Here is a 19,717-nt window from a genome sequence, read left to right on the forward strand (position 1 = left end):
GCTCTACGGGTAAATAAAGATGTTTCCCTTTGGGGCAAATGGCAAGGCAGGCTCGCTTTCAGTTCCCTTAAAAAAACCAATTATTTATTTATGGCTGTGCTGGGTCTTGGTTGCTGTGCAGGCTTTTCTCTTGTTGCAGTGCAAGGGCTCGAGGGCACGTAGGCTTCAGCAGTTGCGGGACAGGGCTCAGTAGCTGCAGCGGGCAGGCTCAATAGTTGTGGTGAATGGCTTAGTTGCTCCAAGGCATGTGGGATCTTCCCAGATGAGGGATCAAACCCACCTCCCCTGCATTGGCAGATGGATTCTTAACCACTGGACCATCAGGGAAGTTCCCTAGGTTGGGTTTTCCCATCCCAATTCCTCAGCTGTATGCTACACTATTAATGTTGCTGCTGCTGCTAAGTCGCTTCAGTCGTTTCTGACTCTGTGCGACCCCATAGATGGCAGCCCACTAGGCTCCTCTGTCCCTGGGATTCTCCAGGCAAGAACACTGGAGTGGGTTGCCATTTCCCTCTCCAATGCATGAAAGCGAAGTCGCTCAGGTAAATCAAGGCCTTGGAGAAAGAAATGGCAACCCACTCCAGTATTCTTGCCTGGAGAATCCCATGGACAGAGGAGCCTGGTGGGCTACAGTCCATGGGGTCACAAAGAGCCGGACATGACTCAGTGTCTAAGCACAAATCAAAGCCAGTGCAAGCCACGGGTCTTACACAGGCACACACACACACAAAAGGCCATGTTGAAGTACAATCATATGGTGCACACTTACAAACAGTACTTCAAACGTTAAAGAGGGCAATGCGTGCGTGCTAAGTCGCTTCAGTTGTATCTGACTCTTTGTGACCCCATGGACTGTAGCCCACTGGGCTCCTCTGTCCATGGGATTCTCCAAGCAGGAATACTTGCCATTTTCTTCTTCAGGGGATCTTCCTGACCCAGGGATCAAACCCACATCTCTTACATCTCCTGCATTGGCAGATGGGTTCTTTACCACTAGCGCCACCTGGGAAGCCATAGTCTAAAGTTGTACTGCTGTGGTATTTATTCATATCCACATAAATATGCAAGGGGTAGAGTGTAGGGAAGAAAAAAAAAACTCAAGAAAGTTATGAATATATATTCATAAGATTGTATGTTGTTTGATTCCATCATGCAAAGAAATTGCTACAGATGCCTTTCAATCTTGACTGTCTACAGATGTATTGTTAGTATTTGTTATGAAGTACCACAGTGAAGTGGATAGGCTTGATAAGGTAGAAAAAACTTCATTTAGAGTTTTACAATGATTAAATTTTATTAATAAAACCTGATAACTATGACACATTCTGAATAAAATAGTATCATAGTGATATAGTGGTTATACATGAATCTTACACATGCATGGAGCATTCTGGGTGTTTTGATTAAGTTTTCCTCTCTGATAACTGATCTCTCTTTTTTGAATTTATTTATAGGATGTTTTTGCAGCAAGTGGGATCTAGTTCCCTGACCAAGGATCAAACCCGGGCCCCCTGCATTGGAAGCAAGGAGTCTTAGCCCCTGGACCACCAGGGAAGTTTGAGGTGTTAGTTGCTCAGTTATGTCTGACACTTTGTGACTCCATGGACTATAGCTCACCAGGCTCCTTGTCCATGGAATTCCCAAGCAAAAATACTGGAGTGGGTTGCCATGCCATTCTCCAGGGGATCTTCCCGACCCAGGGACTGAACCCAGGTCTCCTGCAATGCAGGCGGATTCTTTACAGTCTGAGCCATCAGGGAAGCCCTGGACCACCAGGGATGTCCCAGATAACTGCTCTCTTTAGTTACTAAGAGTAAGACTAATTTTTCCCTCATCTTTGACATACAACAGTTATTTTCTTTGAAAAGAGAGGATGACCGTGATTTCCTCTCCATTAGTTCTACCACATAAAGCAATCCCTACTAACATATCATCCTATTGTCACGAAAATCTCAGTCTCTTAATGGCTGCTCTGTTTCACACTCGACAGGTAGAGCATTGGTTTCTCAGAATCCAGTGGGTCCTCAGTCATAGCAACAAACCTGTACAAGAGGATCTGGAATTATTATGACTTACATCATTGTTTTATATATATTCTCCTCCCATCCCTGTGCTCTCATTCAGAAACACTATGCTGCTGCTGCTGCTGCTGCTAAGTCACTTCAGTCATGTCCGACTCTGTGTGACCACATAGACAGCAGCCCACCAGGCTCCCCCGTCCCTGGGATTCTCCAGGTAAGAACACTGGAGTGGGTTGCCATTTCCTTCTCCAATGCATGAAAGTGAAAAGTGAAAATGAAGTCGCTCAGTTGTGTCCAACCCTTAGCGACCCCATGGACTGCAGCCTACCAGGCTCCTCCATCCATGGGATCTTCCAGGCAGGATTACTGGAGTGGGGTGCCATTGCCTTCTCCGCAGAAACACTATATTGTATGTTAAAATTCAGTGTCTTTGTCCTTTCCAGAAACATGAATATGAACAATCCCCATGATGGCTCAGACAGTAAAGAATCTGCCTGTAATGCAGGAGACCTGGGTTCAATCCCTGGGTCAGGAAGATCCCCTGGAGAAGGGAATAGCTACCCACTCCAGTATTGCCTGGAGAGTTCCATGGACAGAAAAGCCTGGCAGACTACAGTCCATAGGGTCACAAATAAGTCAGACATGACTGAGCGACCAACACTTCACTTCCATCTGATAAAAGTGGGCCTTTTTATCTTTCTGATCCCTTCCTAGAGCCCATGATGGTAACATATGAAAAAAAAGTGAAAAAGAAGTAGCTCAGTCTTGTCCGACTCTTCATGACCCTAAATGTGAAGAATGTCACACTTCTTCTGCAACCCACCAGGCTCCTCCATCCTTGGGATTTTTCAGGCAAGAATACTGGAGTGGGTAGCCATCGCCTTCTCCAGGGGATCTTCCTGACCCAGGGATCGAACTCAGGTCTCCCACAGTGCAGGCAGACTCTTTACTATCTGAGCCACCAGGGAATCAAAGCATGTGACCTGGGTTTATCCCAGGTTGGGAAGATCCCCTGGAGGAGGGTATCAATCAGTTTTAAACTTTGGGTTGAAAGACATCAATAGTAACACAGCCTTTTCCAGAAACTTCATATAATAAAAGTACTTTTAAAAAGAATGAATGGTACATTTCCAAAGATCTCCTTGCTCTACCAACACCCATCATTTTATAAATTTCAAATGATTTTGACTTTTAATAATTGTGAAGAATTTAACATCTTAGGCTGACTCATCTAGGACTAGACACTTAGTTCTCCCAAGTATAAATTGTAAGTCTGTTGTTTAAAAGGATCAAGTGATTTACCCAATTCATCACATTTCTAAGGCTTTCTCTCCAGTATGAATTCTCTGGTGAATCCTAAAGTCAGGCCCCTTGTCCAAGGTAAGCAGCAGTGGCTGCGCTTTGCTGGAGCAGCCGTGAAGAGATAGCCCATGTCCAAGGTAAGAGAAATCCAAGTAAGACAGTAGGTGTTGTGAGAGCACATCAGAGGGCAGACACATTGAAACCATAATCACAGAAAACTAGTCAATCTAATCACACGGACCACAGCCTTGTCTAACTCAATGAAACGAAGTCATGCCCTGTGGGGCCACCCAAGACGGGAGGGTCATGGTGGAGAGCTCTGACAGAATGTGCTCCCGTGGAAAGGGAATGGCAAACCACTTCAGTGTTCTTGCTTTGAGAACCCCATGAACAGTATAAAAAGGCAAAATGAAAGGATACTGAAAGAGGAACTCCCCAGGTCGGTAGGTGCCCAGTATGCTACTGGAGATCAGTGGAGAAATAACTCCAGAAAGAATGAAGGGATGGAGCCAAAGCAAAAACAATACCCAGTTGTGGATGTGACTGGTGATAGAAGCAAGGTCCAATGCCATATAGGAACCTGGAATGTCAGGTCCATGAATCAAGGCAAATTGGAAGTGGTCAAACAGGAGATGGCAAGAGTGAACGTTGACATTCTAAGAATCAGGGAACTAAAATGGATCAGAATGGATGAATTTAACTCAGATGACCATTATATCTATTACTGTGGGCAGGAATCCCTTAGAAGAAATGGAGTAGCCATCATGGTCAACAAAAGAGTCTGAAATGCAGTACTTGGATGCAGTCTCAAAAACGACAGAATCATCTGTTCGTTTCCAAGGCAAACCATTCAATATCATGGTAATCCAAGCCTATGCCCCAACCAGTAACACTGAAGAAGCTGAATTTGAATGGTTCTATGAAGACCTACAAGACCTTTTAGACTAACACCCCAAAAAAGATGTCCTTTTCATTATAGGGGACTGGAATGCAAAAGTAGGAAGTCAGGAAACACCTGGGGTAACAGGCAACTTTGGCCTTGGAATATGGAATGAAGCAGGGCAAAGGCTAATAGAGTTTTGCCAAAAGAACGCACTGGTCATAGCAAACACCCTCTTCCAACAACACAGGAGAAGACTCTACACATGGACATCACCAGATGGTCAACACCGAAATCAGATTGATTATATATCCTTTGCAGCCAAAGATGGAGAAGCTCTATACAGTCAGCAAAAACAAGACCAGGAGCTGACTGTGGCTCAGATCATGGACTCCTTATTGCCAAATTCGGACTGAAGTTGAAGAAAGTAGGGAAAACCACTAGACCATTCAGGTATGACCTAAATCAAATCCCTTATGATTATACAGTGGAAGTGAGAAATAGATATAAGGGACTAGATCTGATAGATAGAGTGCCTGATGAATTATGGACGGAGGTTCGTGACATTGTACAGGAGACAGGGATCAAGACCATCCCCATGGAAAAGAAGTGCAAAAAAGCAAAATGGTTATCTGGGGAGGCCTTACAAATAGCTGTGAAAAGAAGAGATCAGATCAGATCAGTTACTCAGTCGTGTCCAACTCTTTGTGACCCCATGAATCACAGCACGCCAGGCCTCCCTGTCCATCACCAACTCCCAGAGTTCACTGAGACTCACGTCCATCGAGTCAGTGATGCCATCCAGCCATCTCATCCTCTGTTGTCCCCTTCTCTTCCTGCCTCCAATCCCTCCCAGCATCAGAGTCTTTTCCAGTGAGTCAACTCATCGCCTGAGGTGGCCAAAGTACTGGAGTTTCAGCTTTAGCATCATTCCTTCCAAAGAAATCCCAGGGCTGATCTCCTTCAGAATGGAGTGGTTGGATCTCCTTGCAGTCCAAGGGACTCTCAAGAGTCTTCTCCAACACCACAGTTCAAAAGCATCAATTCTTTGGTGCTTAGCAAGCGAAAGCAAAGGAGAAAAGGAAAGATATAAGCATCTGAATGCAGAGTTCCAAAGAATAGCATGGAGAGATAAGAAAGCCTTCCTCAGCAATCAATGCAAAGAAATAGAGGAAAACAACAGAATGGGAAAAACTAGATATCTTTTCAAGAAAATTAGAGATACCAAGGGAATATTTCATGCAAAGATGGGCTCGATAAAGGACAGAAATGGTATGGACCTAACAGAAGCAGAAGATATCAAGAAGAGGTGGCAAGAATACACAGAAGAACTGTACAAAAAAGATCTTCATGACCCAGATAATCACGATGGTGTGATCACTCACCTAGAGCCAGACATCCTGGAATGTGAAGTCAAGTGGACTTTAGAAAGAATCACTATGAACAAAGCTAGTGGAGGTGATGGAATTCCAGTTGAGCTATTTCAAATCCTGAAAGATGATGCTGTGAAAGTGCTGCACTCAATATGCCAGCAAATTTGAAAAACTCAGCAGTGGCCACAGGACTGGAAAAGTCAGTTTTCATTCCAATCCCAAAGAAAGGCAATGCCAAAGAATGCTCAAATTACCACACAATTGCACTCATCTCACACGCTAGTAAACTAATGCTCAAAATTCTCCAAGCAATATGTGAACCATGAACTTCCAGATGATCAAGCTGGTTTTAGAAAAGGCAGAGGAACCAGAGATCAAATTGCCAACATGAGCTGGATCATCAAAGAAGCAAGAGAGTTCCAGAAAAACATCTATTTCTGCTTTATTGACTATGCCAAAGCTTTGACTGTGTGGATCACAATAAACTGTGGGAAATTCTGAAAGAGATGGGAATATCAGACCACCTGACCTGCCTCTTGAGAAACCTGTATGCAGGTCAGGAAGCAACAGTTAGAACTGGACATGGAACAACACACTGGTTTCAAATAGGAAAAGGAGTATGTCAAGGCTGTATATTGTCACCCTCCTTATTTAATGTCTATGCAGAGTACATCATGAGAAACACTGGGCTGGAAGAAGCACAAGCTGGAATCAAGATTGCTGGGAGAAATATCAGTAACCTCAGATATGCAGATGACACCACCCTTATGGCAGAAAGTGAAGAGGAACTCAAAAGCCTCTTGATGAAAGTGAAAGAGGAGAGTGAAAAAGTTGGCTTAAAGCTCAACATTCAGAAAACGAAGATCATGGCATCTGGTCACATCACTCCATGGGAAATAGATAGGGAAACAGTGGAAACAGTGTCAGACTTTATTTTTTGGGGCTCCAAAATCACTGCAGATGGTGACTGCAGCCATGAAATTAAAAGACGCTTACTCCTTGGAAGGAAAGTTATGACCAACCTAGATAGCATATTCAAAAGCAGAGACATTACTTTGCCAACAAAGTTTCGTCTAGTCAAGGCTATGGTTTTTCCAGTGGTCATGTATGGATGTAAGAGTTGGACTGTGAAGAAAGCTGCATGCCAAAGAATTGATGCTTTTAAACTGTGGTGTTGGATAAGACTCTTGAGAGTCCCTTGGACTGCAAGGAGATCCAATCAGTCCATTCTAAAGGAGATCAGTCCTGGGTGTTCTTTGGAAGGACTGATGCTAAAGCTGAAACTCCAGTACTTTGGCCACCTCATGAGAAGAGTTGACTCATTGGAAAAGAGTCTGATGCTAGGAGGGACTGGGGGCAGGAGGAGAAGGGGATGACAGAGGATGAGATGGCTGGATGGCATTGTTGACTCAATGGACATGAGTTTGAGTGTGCTCTGGGAGTTGGTGACGGACAGGGAGGCCTGGCGTGCTGCAATTCATGGGGTCACTCAGCATCGGACATGACTGAGCGACTGAACTGAACTGAAAGTCAGACCATTGTCCAAAGCCCTTGCCACATTCAGTACACTTGTATGACTTCTCTCTGGTATGCGTTCTCTCATGACCCCAAAGGTTTGAGCATTTGATAAAGGCCTTATCACACACATTACATTTGTGTGGCTTCTCTTCAGGATGTATATTCTGATGTCGAGTGAGGCTTGAGTACTGTTTAAAGGCTTTGCCACACTCATTACATTTGTAAGGTTTCTCTCCAGTATGAATTCTCTGATGAATTCTAAAGTTTGAGTTTTGACTAAAGGCCTTGCTGCATATGTTACATTTATAAGGTTTCTCTCCCATATAGATCCTCTGATGTCTGGTGAGATGCGAACCCCAGTTAAAGGATTTACCACATTCATTACATTTGTAAGGTTCCTCTCTACCATGAATTCTCTGATGAGCCTCCAAACTTGAGCTCTGACTAAAAGTATTATCAAGTATATTAGATTCAACGTGTTTCTTTTTGGTAATTATTTTCTGATTTCTAGTAAGTTGTACAAATTTTGTATAGGCCTTGTCACACTCATGACATTTGTAAGGTTTCTCTCTGGTATGGTTCCTTTTATGTTTCGTTAGGCTTGAACACGTGGTGAAGGTTTTGCCACACTCATTACACTTGTAAGGTTTCTCACCAGTGTGGATTCTCTGCTGTTCTGTAAGACTTGAACATTGGATGAAAGCCTTACCACATTCGTTACATTTATATGGTTTTTCTTCAGTATGAATTTTCTGATGTTTCACCAGACTTGAAATGTGGATGAAAGCCTTGCCACACACAGTACATTTGTGTGGCTTCTCTCCAGGATGTACGTTCTGATGCTTAGTCAAGTGTGAGCACTGCTTAAAAGCTTTGCCACTCTCCTTACATTTATAAGGTTTCTCACCGGTATGAATTCTTTGGTGAATCCTGAGGGTAGACCACTGCCTAAAAACCTTGCCATATTCAACACATTTGTATGGTTTCTCTCCAGTATGAATTCTCTCATGATCCCAAAGATATGAACGTTTGGTAAAACTCTTGCCATACTCATTATATTTGTAAGGTTTCTCTCCAGTGTGAATTCGCTCATGAAGCCAAAGTTCTGAACATTTGGTAAATGCCTTGCCACATTTATTGCATTTGTGTGGTTTCTCTTCCGTATGAATTCTCCAGTGATTTGTAAGGTGGGAATTTCAATTAAAGACCTTGTCACATATATTACATTTATATGGTTTCTCTCCAATATGGATTCTCTGATGTCTTGTGAGGTTTGAGAATTGTTTAAATGCTTTACTGCACTCATTACATTTGTAAGGTCTCTGCTCAGAATGAATTCTCTGATGGCTAACAAGGATCTGAATGATGGCTAAAAGTCTTTCCACAGTCATTACATTTGTACAGTTTTCCTCTAATGTTGGTTTTCTGCTGCTGTGTATGTAATGAAGGATACATAAGACCTTTCCATATTTATTAGAAATGTTGGTTTTGACACTAGGAGGAAATCTTTGAAGTGATAAAATTGAGGAACAAGTTTTGATAGACTTTTCTACTTAATTACACTCATAAATTTTCTCTTCAGTTTGAAATCTCTACCATTCCGTCAGATGTGACTGAAAGCTTAATCCAATTCTATTTTCAAAACATTTTGTATACTTGCTTCCTGCATAAACTGTGCCATTTTTTATTTTTAACAAATTCTTTACAAATGACTTCCTGTTTTTTAAAAACTGACATGTACTTTTTCTTAAAGAAACTGAGCATCTTTTCATGTGATAAAGAAACACTTGGTTTTAAAGGCAAATCAATCCTAGGTTTGCTATCTTGTTCACCTTTTCTACCAGTGAGATTTATGTTATTTGCCATAAGTGTTCCTTTGGAATTTCTTCCTGCATATCCACACTTATTCTCAAATTCAAAGGTATTTCCCCAGACTTCACTGAAGTCAGATTCTTCAATACCATGGTTTCCGAATCTTCCCAAGACCACTGGTTGGTATAATTCTCTGTTATTAATATACTTCTTCTGTAATAATTCCTTGGTCATGAACCTAATGGAGGTATATGAAAGATAACCACAGCCTTCATATTAACTAGAGTTGGAAGGTGAATGTTACACTAAAAGTAATATTTACATTGAAGAGATAAAAACTTCTCTATCAAACTCTATAAATGTTTAAGAATAGAAAGCTAATAGAATTCTTTAATAAAAGATACATGCACTTCAAATTATTTCAAGTGAAGCCTACTCTCAAACACACTATAACCAGATTGTTCACACTGTGTAAACTTATATAATCCCTGCAACTGTATCCTTTGACTACCACACCAGTGCACACACAGATTGACAACAGACAAATAGGTGTCTCATATTTGAAGTCAGAAGGTAATGGGAAGAGATTTTAAAACTGCTAAGAAAAGTAACTGTCTATCAAGAATTCTATGTACGTCTAAACTATTCTTTAAAAATAAAGGAAAAATTACCTATGGCTGATTCATGTTGATGTATGGCAGAAACCAATACAATTGTAAAGCAATTATCCTTCAATTAAAAATAAATAAAGTTTTAAAAAAGTTAAATATACACCTAAAAATAAGTAAAGGAAAAATTAGGACATTGCCAAGGAAACAAAAACAGAGAGTCTGTTGCCAGCAGACTCATCCTATAAAAAAATGATAAGTGATACTTACATAGCCAAATATAAGGTCAGTATTAATAAATACTTTTGGTGTGTAACTTCTCTTTTTCCCCTATTGACTTAAAAGACAACATACAACAGTAATTTTGCATCTACGCTGATGGACAGACAATGTATGGAGATCTAGTTTGGGATAATAACAAGCAAGGAGGGAGAGACAATATAAAAGGAACACGGTTCTTGTATACTATTGAAATTAAGTTGGTATTAATTTAACTACATTGTTTAAAGTAAGATTTTTATCTGTAATTCCTACTACTACTAACAAAACAATTTGAAAATGTACAGTTGATACTGAGCCCACGTGCTGCAACCATTAAAGCCTGCAGGCCCTAGAGCCTGTGCTTTGCAACAAGAGAAGCAAGCACAATGAGAAGCTCACACACCGCAACTAGAGAAGAAAACCCACACAGCGATGAAGACCCAGCACAGCCAAAAACAAATAAATAAATAAAAGTGGTTTTTCTAAATATATACAGTTGACCCTTGAACAACAGCTAGACAACTAACTTAATAAATGTGTTGTGCTCGGATTGCTCCACTGACTGGCTGTTCTACCATCTCTCTCCCTCTCTTGGGACATTTCTATTCTCTGACACACAGAAATATTGAAATTGGGTCAACTAATAACCCTACAATGGCCTTTAAGCTTTCAAGCCAAAGGAAGAGTCACACATCTTTAACTTTAAAACAAAAGCTAGAAATGATTACAGTCAGTGACAAAGACATGTTGAAAGCTGAGACAGGCTTAAAAGCTAGGCCTCTCACACCAGACAGCCAAGGTGTGAACTCAGAGGAATAGTTCTTGAAGGAAATTAAAAGTGCTATTGCAGTGAACACACAAATGATAAGGAAGCGAAAAAGTCACGTTGCTGATGTGGAGAAAGTATTAATGGTCTGGAGAGAAGAACAAACCAGCCACAACATTCCCTTAGGCCAAAGTTGAATCCAGAGCAAAGGCCCTGACTCTCTTCTCAGAAGGCTGAAAGAAGAGCGGATGCTGCAGAAGAAAAGTCTGAAGCTAGCTGAGGTTGCCTTGTGAGGTTTAAAGAAAGAAGCCATCTCTAGGACATAGAAGTGCAAGGTGAAGCTGCAAATGCTGATGTAGGAGCTGCAGCAAGTTACCTAGAAGATCTAGCTGAGATAATTCATGAAGGTAAGCTACACCTAAATTTCCTATGGAGGTGAAACAGCCATAAGTAAACACATTCCTGGTGTTTAAGCCACCCAAGCTTTGGTACTTTGTTAGGGCAGTCCAAGCAAGCTAATACAAGTTCCACACAAAAACAGTAACCTGAGAGACCTGGAGTGCTAGGCTAATATCAGACAAAATAGACTCTAAGTCAAAGTTTTTTTTACTGGACAAAGAAGGCCATTATATGTTTAAAAAAGGATAATAACTCATCAAAAAATTACAACACTTATGAAAATAGGCACCTAAACAAGAGAACCCCAAAATCTATGAAGCAAACATTGACAGAATTTAAGGAAGAAATAGAAAACAATTCTAGAATAATATCTGGAGACTTCCATTTCCCCCCTTTTAATTATAGAGAATACATCCAGGCAGCAGTTCAATAAGGATACAAAGAGTTTGAGGAAGACTATAAAGACACTTTTTGCCTTTTCATACTTTCAAACTGCGGTGCTGGAGAAGACTCTTGAGAGTCCCTTTTATAGCAAGAAGATCAAATCAGTCAATCCTAAAGGAAATCAACCCTGAATATTCACTGGAAGGACTGATGTTGAAGCTGAAGCTCCAATACTAAGGCCACCTGATGGGAACAGCCAACTCATTGGAAAAGATCCTGATGCTGGGAAAGATAGAAGGCAGCAGAAGGGGACAACAGAGGAGGAGATGGTTGGATGGCATCATCGACTCAATGGACATGAGTTTGAGAAAATTCTAGGAGTTAATGAAGAAAGGGTAGCCTGGTGTGCTGCAGTCCTTGGGGTCACAAAGAATTGGACATGACTGAGCAACTAAACAACAAGGATAAAGACACTAGCTCTGGGATTTCCCTGGTGGTCCAGCAGTTAAGAATCCACCTTACAATGTAGGGGACATGGGTTCAGTCCCTGGTCCGGGAACTAAGATTCCACGTGCCATGGAGCAAATAAGCCCAACAACTACTGAGCCCACGCTCTAGAGCCCAGGAGCTGCAAATACGGAGCCTGTGTGCCCTAGAGCCTGTGCTCCATAACTGGAAAAGCCACTGCAATGACAAGGCTGCACGCCACAAGGAAGAGTAGCCCCCGCCCACCACAACTAGAGAAAAGCCCTTGTGTGGCAATGAAGACCAAGTGCAATCATAAAGGAAGAAACCAAAGAAGAAAGCCCTCCCAGAACCCCACAAGATCAAAGTACACAAGACTGTCATAGGCCATGATCAAGATTTTGCCTTGGTCTTTGCACAAGAGGACCACCGCTGGATACTGGAAGGGTGAACTTAGTGGAAGGAAAAAAATTTTTCCTTTGAGAGCTCACAGGAGATAAACATTTGTTTTCCCATAGAACTTCCCCACTTCTGGGAAGTTTCCCCAACATTATTAATGGTGTGGCTTCCTCTCTGCCCTTCTGAGGTCTTCCTGGTGTTCATGCCTTTGATACATCCCCACGCATTCGCTTTTTTCACTTTTTTCACCTTGTTCTCCACGTTCTGGGGCTCTCTCGCTTACTCCAAAATGGAAATAGTATTCAGGTCAAAACGAGAGTTTTCTGCTTAGAAGAGAGGAACATTAATGGGCTGTAGATTTTCTAGTACACCACCAGCCCTTTTTTCTTCTAAGGAGAGAGGACATCAGCATGCCTAGAAAAATATTTTGGGACTTCCCTGGTGGTCCAGTGGCTAAAATTCTGCACTCCCAATGCAGGGGACCTGGGTTTGATCTCTGGTCGGGCAACTAGATCCCACATGCTACAACTAAAATCCTGCATGCTACAACCAAGACCCAGCTCAGCCAAATAAATATTAAGAGGAAAAGGGAAAAAAAAAATATTGTACAAATCTGTTCCCGACTGTCTCTTTCTGAATGTTTAAGGAATATTTTTTAAAAAGATACCTAGCTGTCTTCCAAGAACTACCAAATCAAAAGTACAGGGTAAGAGTAAATACAGAATCAGTTATTTTTAGAAGTTTGCCATAAGATTTTGTTTTTACTCATCTTCCGGAGCCATTACTAATCTAGTATGGAGGGCTTCCCTAGTGGCTCAGTGGTAAAGAATCCACGTGCCAACGCGAGAGACACGGGTTCAATCCCTGGTCTGGGCAGATTCCACATGCTATGGAGTAACTAAGCCCGTGCACCACAATTACTGAGCCTGCACTCCAGAACCTGGGGAACCACAACAACTAAGCCCACGTGCCACAACTACTGAAGCCTGTGACCTAGGGCCTGTGCTCCACAAGAGAGAAGCCACCAGAGTGAGAAGCCCTTGCACTACAAATAGAGAAAAGCACATGCAGCAACAAAGACTCAGCACAGCCAAAAATTATATAAATATTTTTTTAAAAAATCTAGTGTGGAGTGTGTGATCATCTAAAGAAAGGGGAAGGTTCAACTCTGTTTCACTTCAGAGTCAGCCCAGCTTTAGTCTCAGCCAAGCAAGGCAGGGGTTCCCCAGAGATTCACTGGGGCAGATCCCGACTCCTTGAGGGAAGTGATCCTCACCCATAGATCTCCACCATCACGTCCCTGTACAAGGCCCTCTGAGCAAGGTCCAGGCATTCCCACTCCTCCTGAAAGAATTCAATAGCCAAATCCTTGAAAGTCAACTGTGCCTGAAATGAAAAACACATTTTCACTGAAGGAACAGCTGAAGAGTTCTTACCTTCACACAAGATGTGAATAGGAAAGAGGCAGTAAGGATTGATTCAGTTGAGGTGATGGATCGTTTTGAGTAAGGTAATTTTGAGTAACTATTTGTTCCTAATTTTATGGGGCTTCCCTGGTGGCTCAGACAGTAAAGAATCTGCCTGCAATGTGGGAGACCTGGGTTTGATCCCTGGATCAGGAAGATACCCTGGAGAAGGAAAAGGCTACCTACTCCAGTATTCTTGCCTGGAGAATTCCATGGACAGAAGAGCCTGGCAGACTATAGTCTATGGGGTTGTAGAGTCGGACATGACTGAGTGACTAACACTTTCACTTTTTCAGTTTTATTATATTTTTCCAGCAAAGGATATCAAATCCACTGAATCACTATAGATTTCCCATTTGTGAGGACAATAAAAGAAATACACAGATGAAAATTTTCCAACATAGGATTGTTCATATGGAGGAGATACAGGTTATGTTTTACACACTACATGATATTCAGTACCTGGAGGAGCCAGAGCATGAACAGTGTCTTCAAGCATGACAGGATCCACATATATGCAGAATCAGGGGCCACATATATGCAGAAACATAAATCTGTCCATTTAACTCAGGTATTTGAAAAGTGTTACTCAGTCATGTCCTACTCTTTGTGACCTCATGGACTGTAGCCCCCCCAGGCGCCTCTCTCCATGGGATTTTCCAGGCAAGAATACTGGAGTAAGTAGCCATTCCCTCCTCCAGGGGATCTTCCTGATCCAGGGATTGAACCCGGTTCTCCTGCATTGCAGGCAGATTCTTTATCACCTGAGCCACCAGGGAAGTCATTAACAAAAGTCAGCTGGAGTTTACTCCACTAATTTTAAAAACTGATTCAACATTAAGGAAATGTACTAATGTTGTACATTAATCTAGCAGATTCAATGAAAAAAAAAAAAGAACTTATCACAGCAATAGACCTTTGAAGAAATACTGGATGATTTAGGGATAAGCAACAAAGTCCTACTATAGAGCACAGGGAACTCTACTCAGTATTCTGTGATAAACCATAATGGAAAAATATGAAAAGAAATACAGAGATAATTTTAAACAGGAAAGATTAGAACTGTATAGAAGACAGTGTTTTTAAATTATGCCAGGTGAGGCCTTCTCAAGCAAGATCAAGCAACCCACTCCAGTACTGTTGCCTGGAAAATCCCATGGATGGAGGAGCCTGGTGGGCTACAGTCCATTGGGTCTCGAAGAGTCGGACACGACTGAGCGACTTCACTTTCACTTTTCACTTTCATGCACTGGAGAAGGAAATGGCAACCCAGTCCAGTATTCTTGCCTGGAGAATCCTAGGGATGGGGGAGCCTGGTGGGCTGCTGTCTATGGGGTAGCACAGAGTCGGACACGACTGAAGCAACTTAGCAGCAGCAGCAGCAAAGACATGCTAAACTAAGAAAGACACCAGGACATGTATAAAGAATTCAACTACAAAACATAGCTTTTTAAAAGATATGTTTAAAAAAAGATATCAAAAGAGAACTGAACAAAGTATGAAAATCATGTTTTATTTCCACAAAAGCATGAAACTGACTCACAAGTAGTTGGAAAACAGAGATACAAAGGATTGTGATTTCCCCCCAAATTTTCAGAAGATGAAAAGAATACAGTATCAAGCTTTGCTTACATTGAAGGCAATCTCAGAGGTTGGCAGTGGGGATGCAACCTTTGCAGCTTTAGGGGAGGACATCTGACAAAATCTATCAAAATATGAAATGCGCCATTCTTTTTTTTTGCTGTGCTGGGTCTTCACTGCTGTACAGGCTTTTCTCTAGTTGTGGTGAGTAGGGGCTACTCTCCAGTTGCAGTGCACAGGCGTCTTATTGTGATGGCTTCTTTTGTTTAGAAGCACAGGCTCTAGGGCTCATGGGTTCAGTAGTAGCAGCTCCCAGGCTCCAGAGAACAGGCTCAATAGTTGTGTTGCATGGGCTTAGTTGCTCCAAGGCATGTGGGACCTTCCTGGATCAGGGATCGGTCCCGTGTATCCTGAATTAGCAAACAGATTCTTTACCACTGGGCCACCATGGCAGTCCCAAATGTGCCATTCTTGTCCCAGCAGTCACATGTTAAGATGCCCAAGAAATCCTCAGACATCTGCTGAAAAGTCAGTAGGCTCAGAGGTACCCACTGACACATGCTCTATGTCAACAAAAAACTGCAAAGGTCCCTTGTGTCTTCATTAAGAGAATGTCCTGGTAAAGATCAAAGTATCTGTGTTTACTAATGTGAAAACCACTTCCAGCCACATGCTGTGATCATTTTTAAAATGTGCATAATAAAGGATTACCACAAACATGTCTTGAAGAATTTTTCCTAAAAATCTCATAATGATGTGAAACGCAGTGTTACAAAATTTGAGCTGAGTCTTGCCACAAAATTGACAACAGTGGTTCCTCAATGAGACGTGAGGCATGGTGACAGAGAAGAAGATGTTAAGCCGCTGCTTTGTTGGAATTTTGACCACAAAAATATAAATAAATAAATATCTCACATGATCTTAAAAGAAAATTTAATAATTTATTAATAATGGTGGAGCCAGAATTTGGCTATAGCCTCTCTGATGACAAAGATAAAGTTCTGTGCTCCGCTGTCTTTGTTTTTTACCTAAAAGACCTGCTAGGAGGCAGTCCTTACAGGAATACCATTATCCCTGTGGGATGAATGTACTGAGAATAATTTTTTAAAACCTCCTGTTAGATACTTAGACTGACTCCACGTTTTAAAGCCAATTATCGAACGAAGCATCCTGAATCCCTGATGTCTGTTTCTGAACTTTCTTCTGCATTCTGAATCATTAATATTTTGAAACCAAAAACACCATGATTCACTTGCTTAGCTTTGAATGCATTATTAAATCAGGCAGAGCTGGTTTCCTCTTATTACTTTCCTTTTCCAGAATTTTCCAACCATTCCTACACATTAGAACGTGACTTCCATCCTGGTTGACAGAGAGCAGACAGCACATCCAGATGGGCCCTAAGCAATCTCTGCTTCCCTACAGCACTGAGACACCCCGTCTACAACCCGTGGGTGAGAAGCCCTGCCCAGGATGGCGCCCAGGGGAGCCTGCTCACAAGGGCCAGGTCACCAGGTCATGGGGAGATGGGATCTAAGTGGAGACAACAGGCCCTGAGGGAAGGCCCCAGGTGAGTGTGCACATAGAGGACTCAGACAGGACACTTCAGAGTCAGACACGATTTGTGAGTCCAGAGAAGGGCATTTCAGGAAGGACAGACTGAGAATCCACTGAGAACATGACCTTACCTGAGAAAGAGCCATGCCTGACTCCTGTTCTTTCTTCTTCCTCCTCTTCAAGGTTTCTTCTTCAGGCAAAGACTGGTCTTGAGAAGACAGTCCTGAGTGTCAAGAATATGCCGTTTAGTGCTTGGGATCAACACACCCCCTTCCTGTGCCCCAAACACACACACAGGTAGGACCTCGTGGAACAGACAGTCCTCTGTGTTCACTGTCTCAGGAGCGACTCAGGACAGTCAACTCCCACACAGAGTCCCAGCACGGGAGCTTTCCCACACTTTCCCTCAGATCATGCTACCCTCCTGGTGAGGAGTGGCAGAAGAGTGCCATCCTGTCCTGACTTACAGCCCCTTCAGGTTCCTGCCCAGAGACCTGCCCCCAGCACCTTCCTGCCAATGAAAACCCCTAGCACCTGACCCCAGTCCCCTAGACACTCCTACAAGCTCCCAGTGGGCCCTCCACAATATTACAGGACAGAAACCCTTACTGAGTGCACACTCTGCCATCGGATCCCACAGCACGTCCCAAATGTCAATAGCTTTTGTTCTGGCAGGAGGACACTCACCAACCCAGGATCCAGTATATTCCTTCTTGGACTGTGTGTGTTAGTCGCTCAGTCATGTTGGACTCTTTGTGACCCCAAAGACTGGAGTCTGCCAGGCTCCTCTGCCCATGGAGATTCTCCAGGCAAGAATCCTGGAGTGGGTTGCCATGCTGTCCTCCAGGGGATCTTCCTGACCCAGGGATCAAACCTGGGTCTCCCGCACTGCAGGCAGACTCTTTACTGTACGAGCCATCAGGAAAGCCCTCCTTCTTGGAGACCCCACCCTAAAGTCAGGCACAGCCATAACATCCTAATGCAAGAGTGATGTCTCCAACAATCCACGTTTTCCACGGAGACTCTAATATCTTCCATCTTGGAAACATTTCTAAGATGTCATCTGTATCCGGCAGAACCCACATGACAGTAAAGCTTGGGCAGTAATAATGAGATCCACCCACTTAAAACAGCAGATTACCCCCAAAATGGTCTGCGAAATTCTTCCTTTTAACCTCTTATGGGTCAATGGTCCTCGCACTCATTAGAGACCCCATAGAGGTTACTACATAGAACAAACTTCCTCAGTCTGCCTCTCAGGATTCAGACACAAACTCCTCCACAGCCAGGAGTTTGGCTGCCGATAGCTCACAACTCAGTCCCCGCTTGAAAATGGGACTCAACCAGAGGGAGTGGCCTCCACAACATCACAGCACCTCGCTGGACAGGACAATGTCTGGTCAGCCTCGGAGGGGAAGGCCTGTATCTTCCCTCAGATTGGACCAGTTGTGGAGGGTCACCCCACCTCCGGAGCCCCCTTTTGTAAAGTCCTACAGTGGAGTCTGGATTCTCGTCCTGAGGGCAAAGGGAAGACATGGAAGGGATTAAGACCAGAGAATTCGTCCCTGCTCTGTTTCCCCCTCTGCTTTCCTTGTCGCCTCTTTCCCCCTCTTTCTGTCCCAGGACCACTCTCTCTGTTGTCCAGGGCACCGATACTTTTATTTTCCCCTCATTCTCTCAGTTCCAGGTACCTGCCCCTTGCGGTTCCCACATCTACCCTGATCAAGGTCTCTCTCACCCAGTTTGCTTCCCTTTGTCTTTTTGAAGGCGCCTTTCTACCTAGGTTTCTTCTGACTCACTCTTTTGCTCTGACTGTATCTCCACATCCACCTGGTCCATCGTCTATTTCAGCCTCTCTTTTTCACTCTTCCTTTCTCTGTCGGTCTTTCTCATCCCCTACCCTGTACATTCACAGGTACGGAAGAGATAGGGAGATGTCCCCTACCCACGAAATGCATTTTCCAGTGGGGCTTCGGGAATGTAAACACACCGCGACAAGCACAGACAGTGGGATGCGTTTTGTGCAGAAGAAACACAAAGAATGTAATCAAATGGGTGCGTGTCACCTCTTTCAGCGCGTGGGGCAGAGAACTCCAACGCGGTGAGTGCAAAGTGCAAAGGATGACTACGGAGGGAAGGGGCCGACTCCTGAGGCTACGTAGATATGGAAGCTGTCAGGAGAGGGGTGATGTCTGCACGACCCCGAGGCAGAGGAGAAGATGTGGCCTCCGGGTATACATGGCCAAGCGGCAGAAGAGAATCCATCCCGGGAGTGAGAGCTTTGCACAGCGCGGCTGAGAGAGACAGAGAGAGAGGGAGGATCGGAGCCTGTGGAAGTCACTGCAGGCACTTCAAGCAGGCAAGAGGCGTCACCTGGACCCAAGGCTGAAAGGCCAGTGAGGAGACCCGCTTTATAGAGCGATTTTAACTCGAAATAGACGAGGACCTCCGATCCGCCGCGGAGCTGTTAGGCCTTGAATGTCTCGCGATAATGCCGAGACTTACCGAGGGCGGACGAGTGGATGAAGGGGATCTTAACGTAATTGACGACCCCTGAACCTTGGATGTGGCGGATCCGGGGCGTGAGGGGCGTCTAAAATACCCAGTCGTGACATAAAAACCAAGGGCTGCGCCCCTCCCTCCGCTTCCGGGTTTGCGGGAAATTGCGCCTGCGCAGGCGGAGCGAGGGCGGGGCCGGCGAGGGGCAGGGCGTAGGCGGTATCAGGGACTGAACTGAAAGCAAGAGGGCGGGGCCGACAGGGCGGGGCCTAGAGGAATCAGGATCTGGCTTCTGTCCCACTGTTTTTCTGCCCAACAGGGCATGATCCTCTTCTTCAGAATTTTCTTTATTTTCTTTTTAATTTTAAAAATTTATTTTCTGCTGCTCTGGGTGTTCCTTGCTGGGCCAGGGCTTCTCCTTACAGT

General features: G+C 43.6%; 1 protein-coding gene across 1 annotated transcript; it reads right to left on the bottom strand.

Annotated features, from left to right (window-relative positions):
• Positions 1–529: 529 nt before the first annotated feature.
• Positions 530–19,483, bottom strand: LOC109572289 (zinc finger protein 665-like). The gene is given in 4 exon segments (XM_070772259.1): positions 530–13,574; positions 16,924–17,015; positions 17,480–18,307; positions 19,298–19,483. A coding segment is annotated over 1 exon segment (1,500 nt). The 5' UTR covers positions 8,486–13,574; positions 16,924–17,015; positions 17,480–18,307; positions 19,298–19,483; the 3' UTR covers positions 530–6,985.
• Positions 19,484–19,717: the final 234 nt, after the last annotated feature.

Source organism: Bos indicus, chromosome 18 (assembly GCF_029378745.1).
Source record: "Bos indicus isolate NIAB-ARS_2022 breed Sahiwal x Tharparkar chromosome 18, NIAB-ARS_B.indTharparkar_mat_pri_1.0, whole genome shotgun sequence".
NCBI lineage: Eukaryota > Metazoa > Chordata > Mammalia > Artiodactyla > Bovidae > Bos > Bos indicus.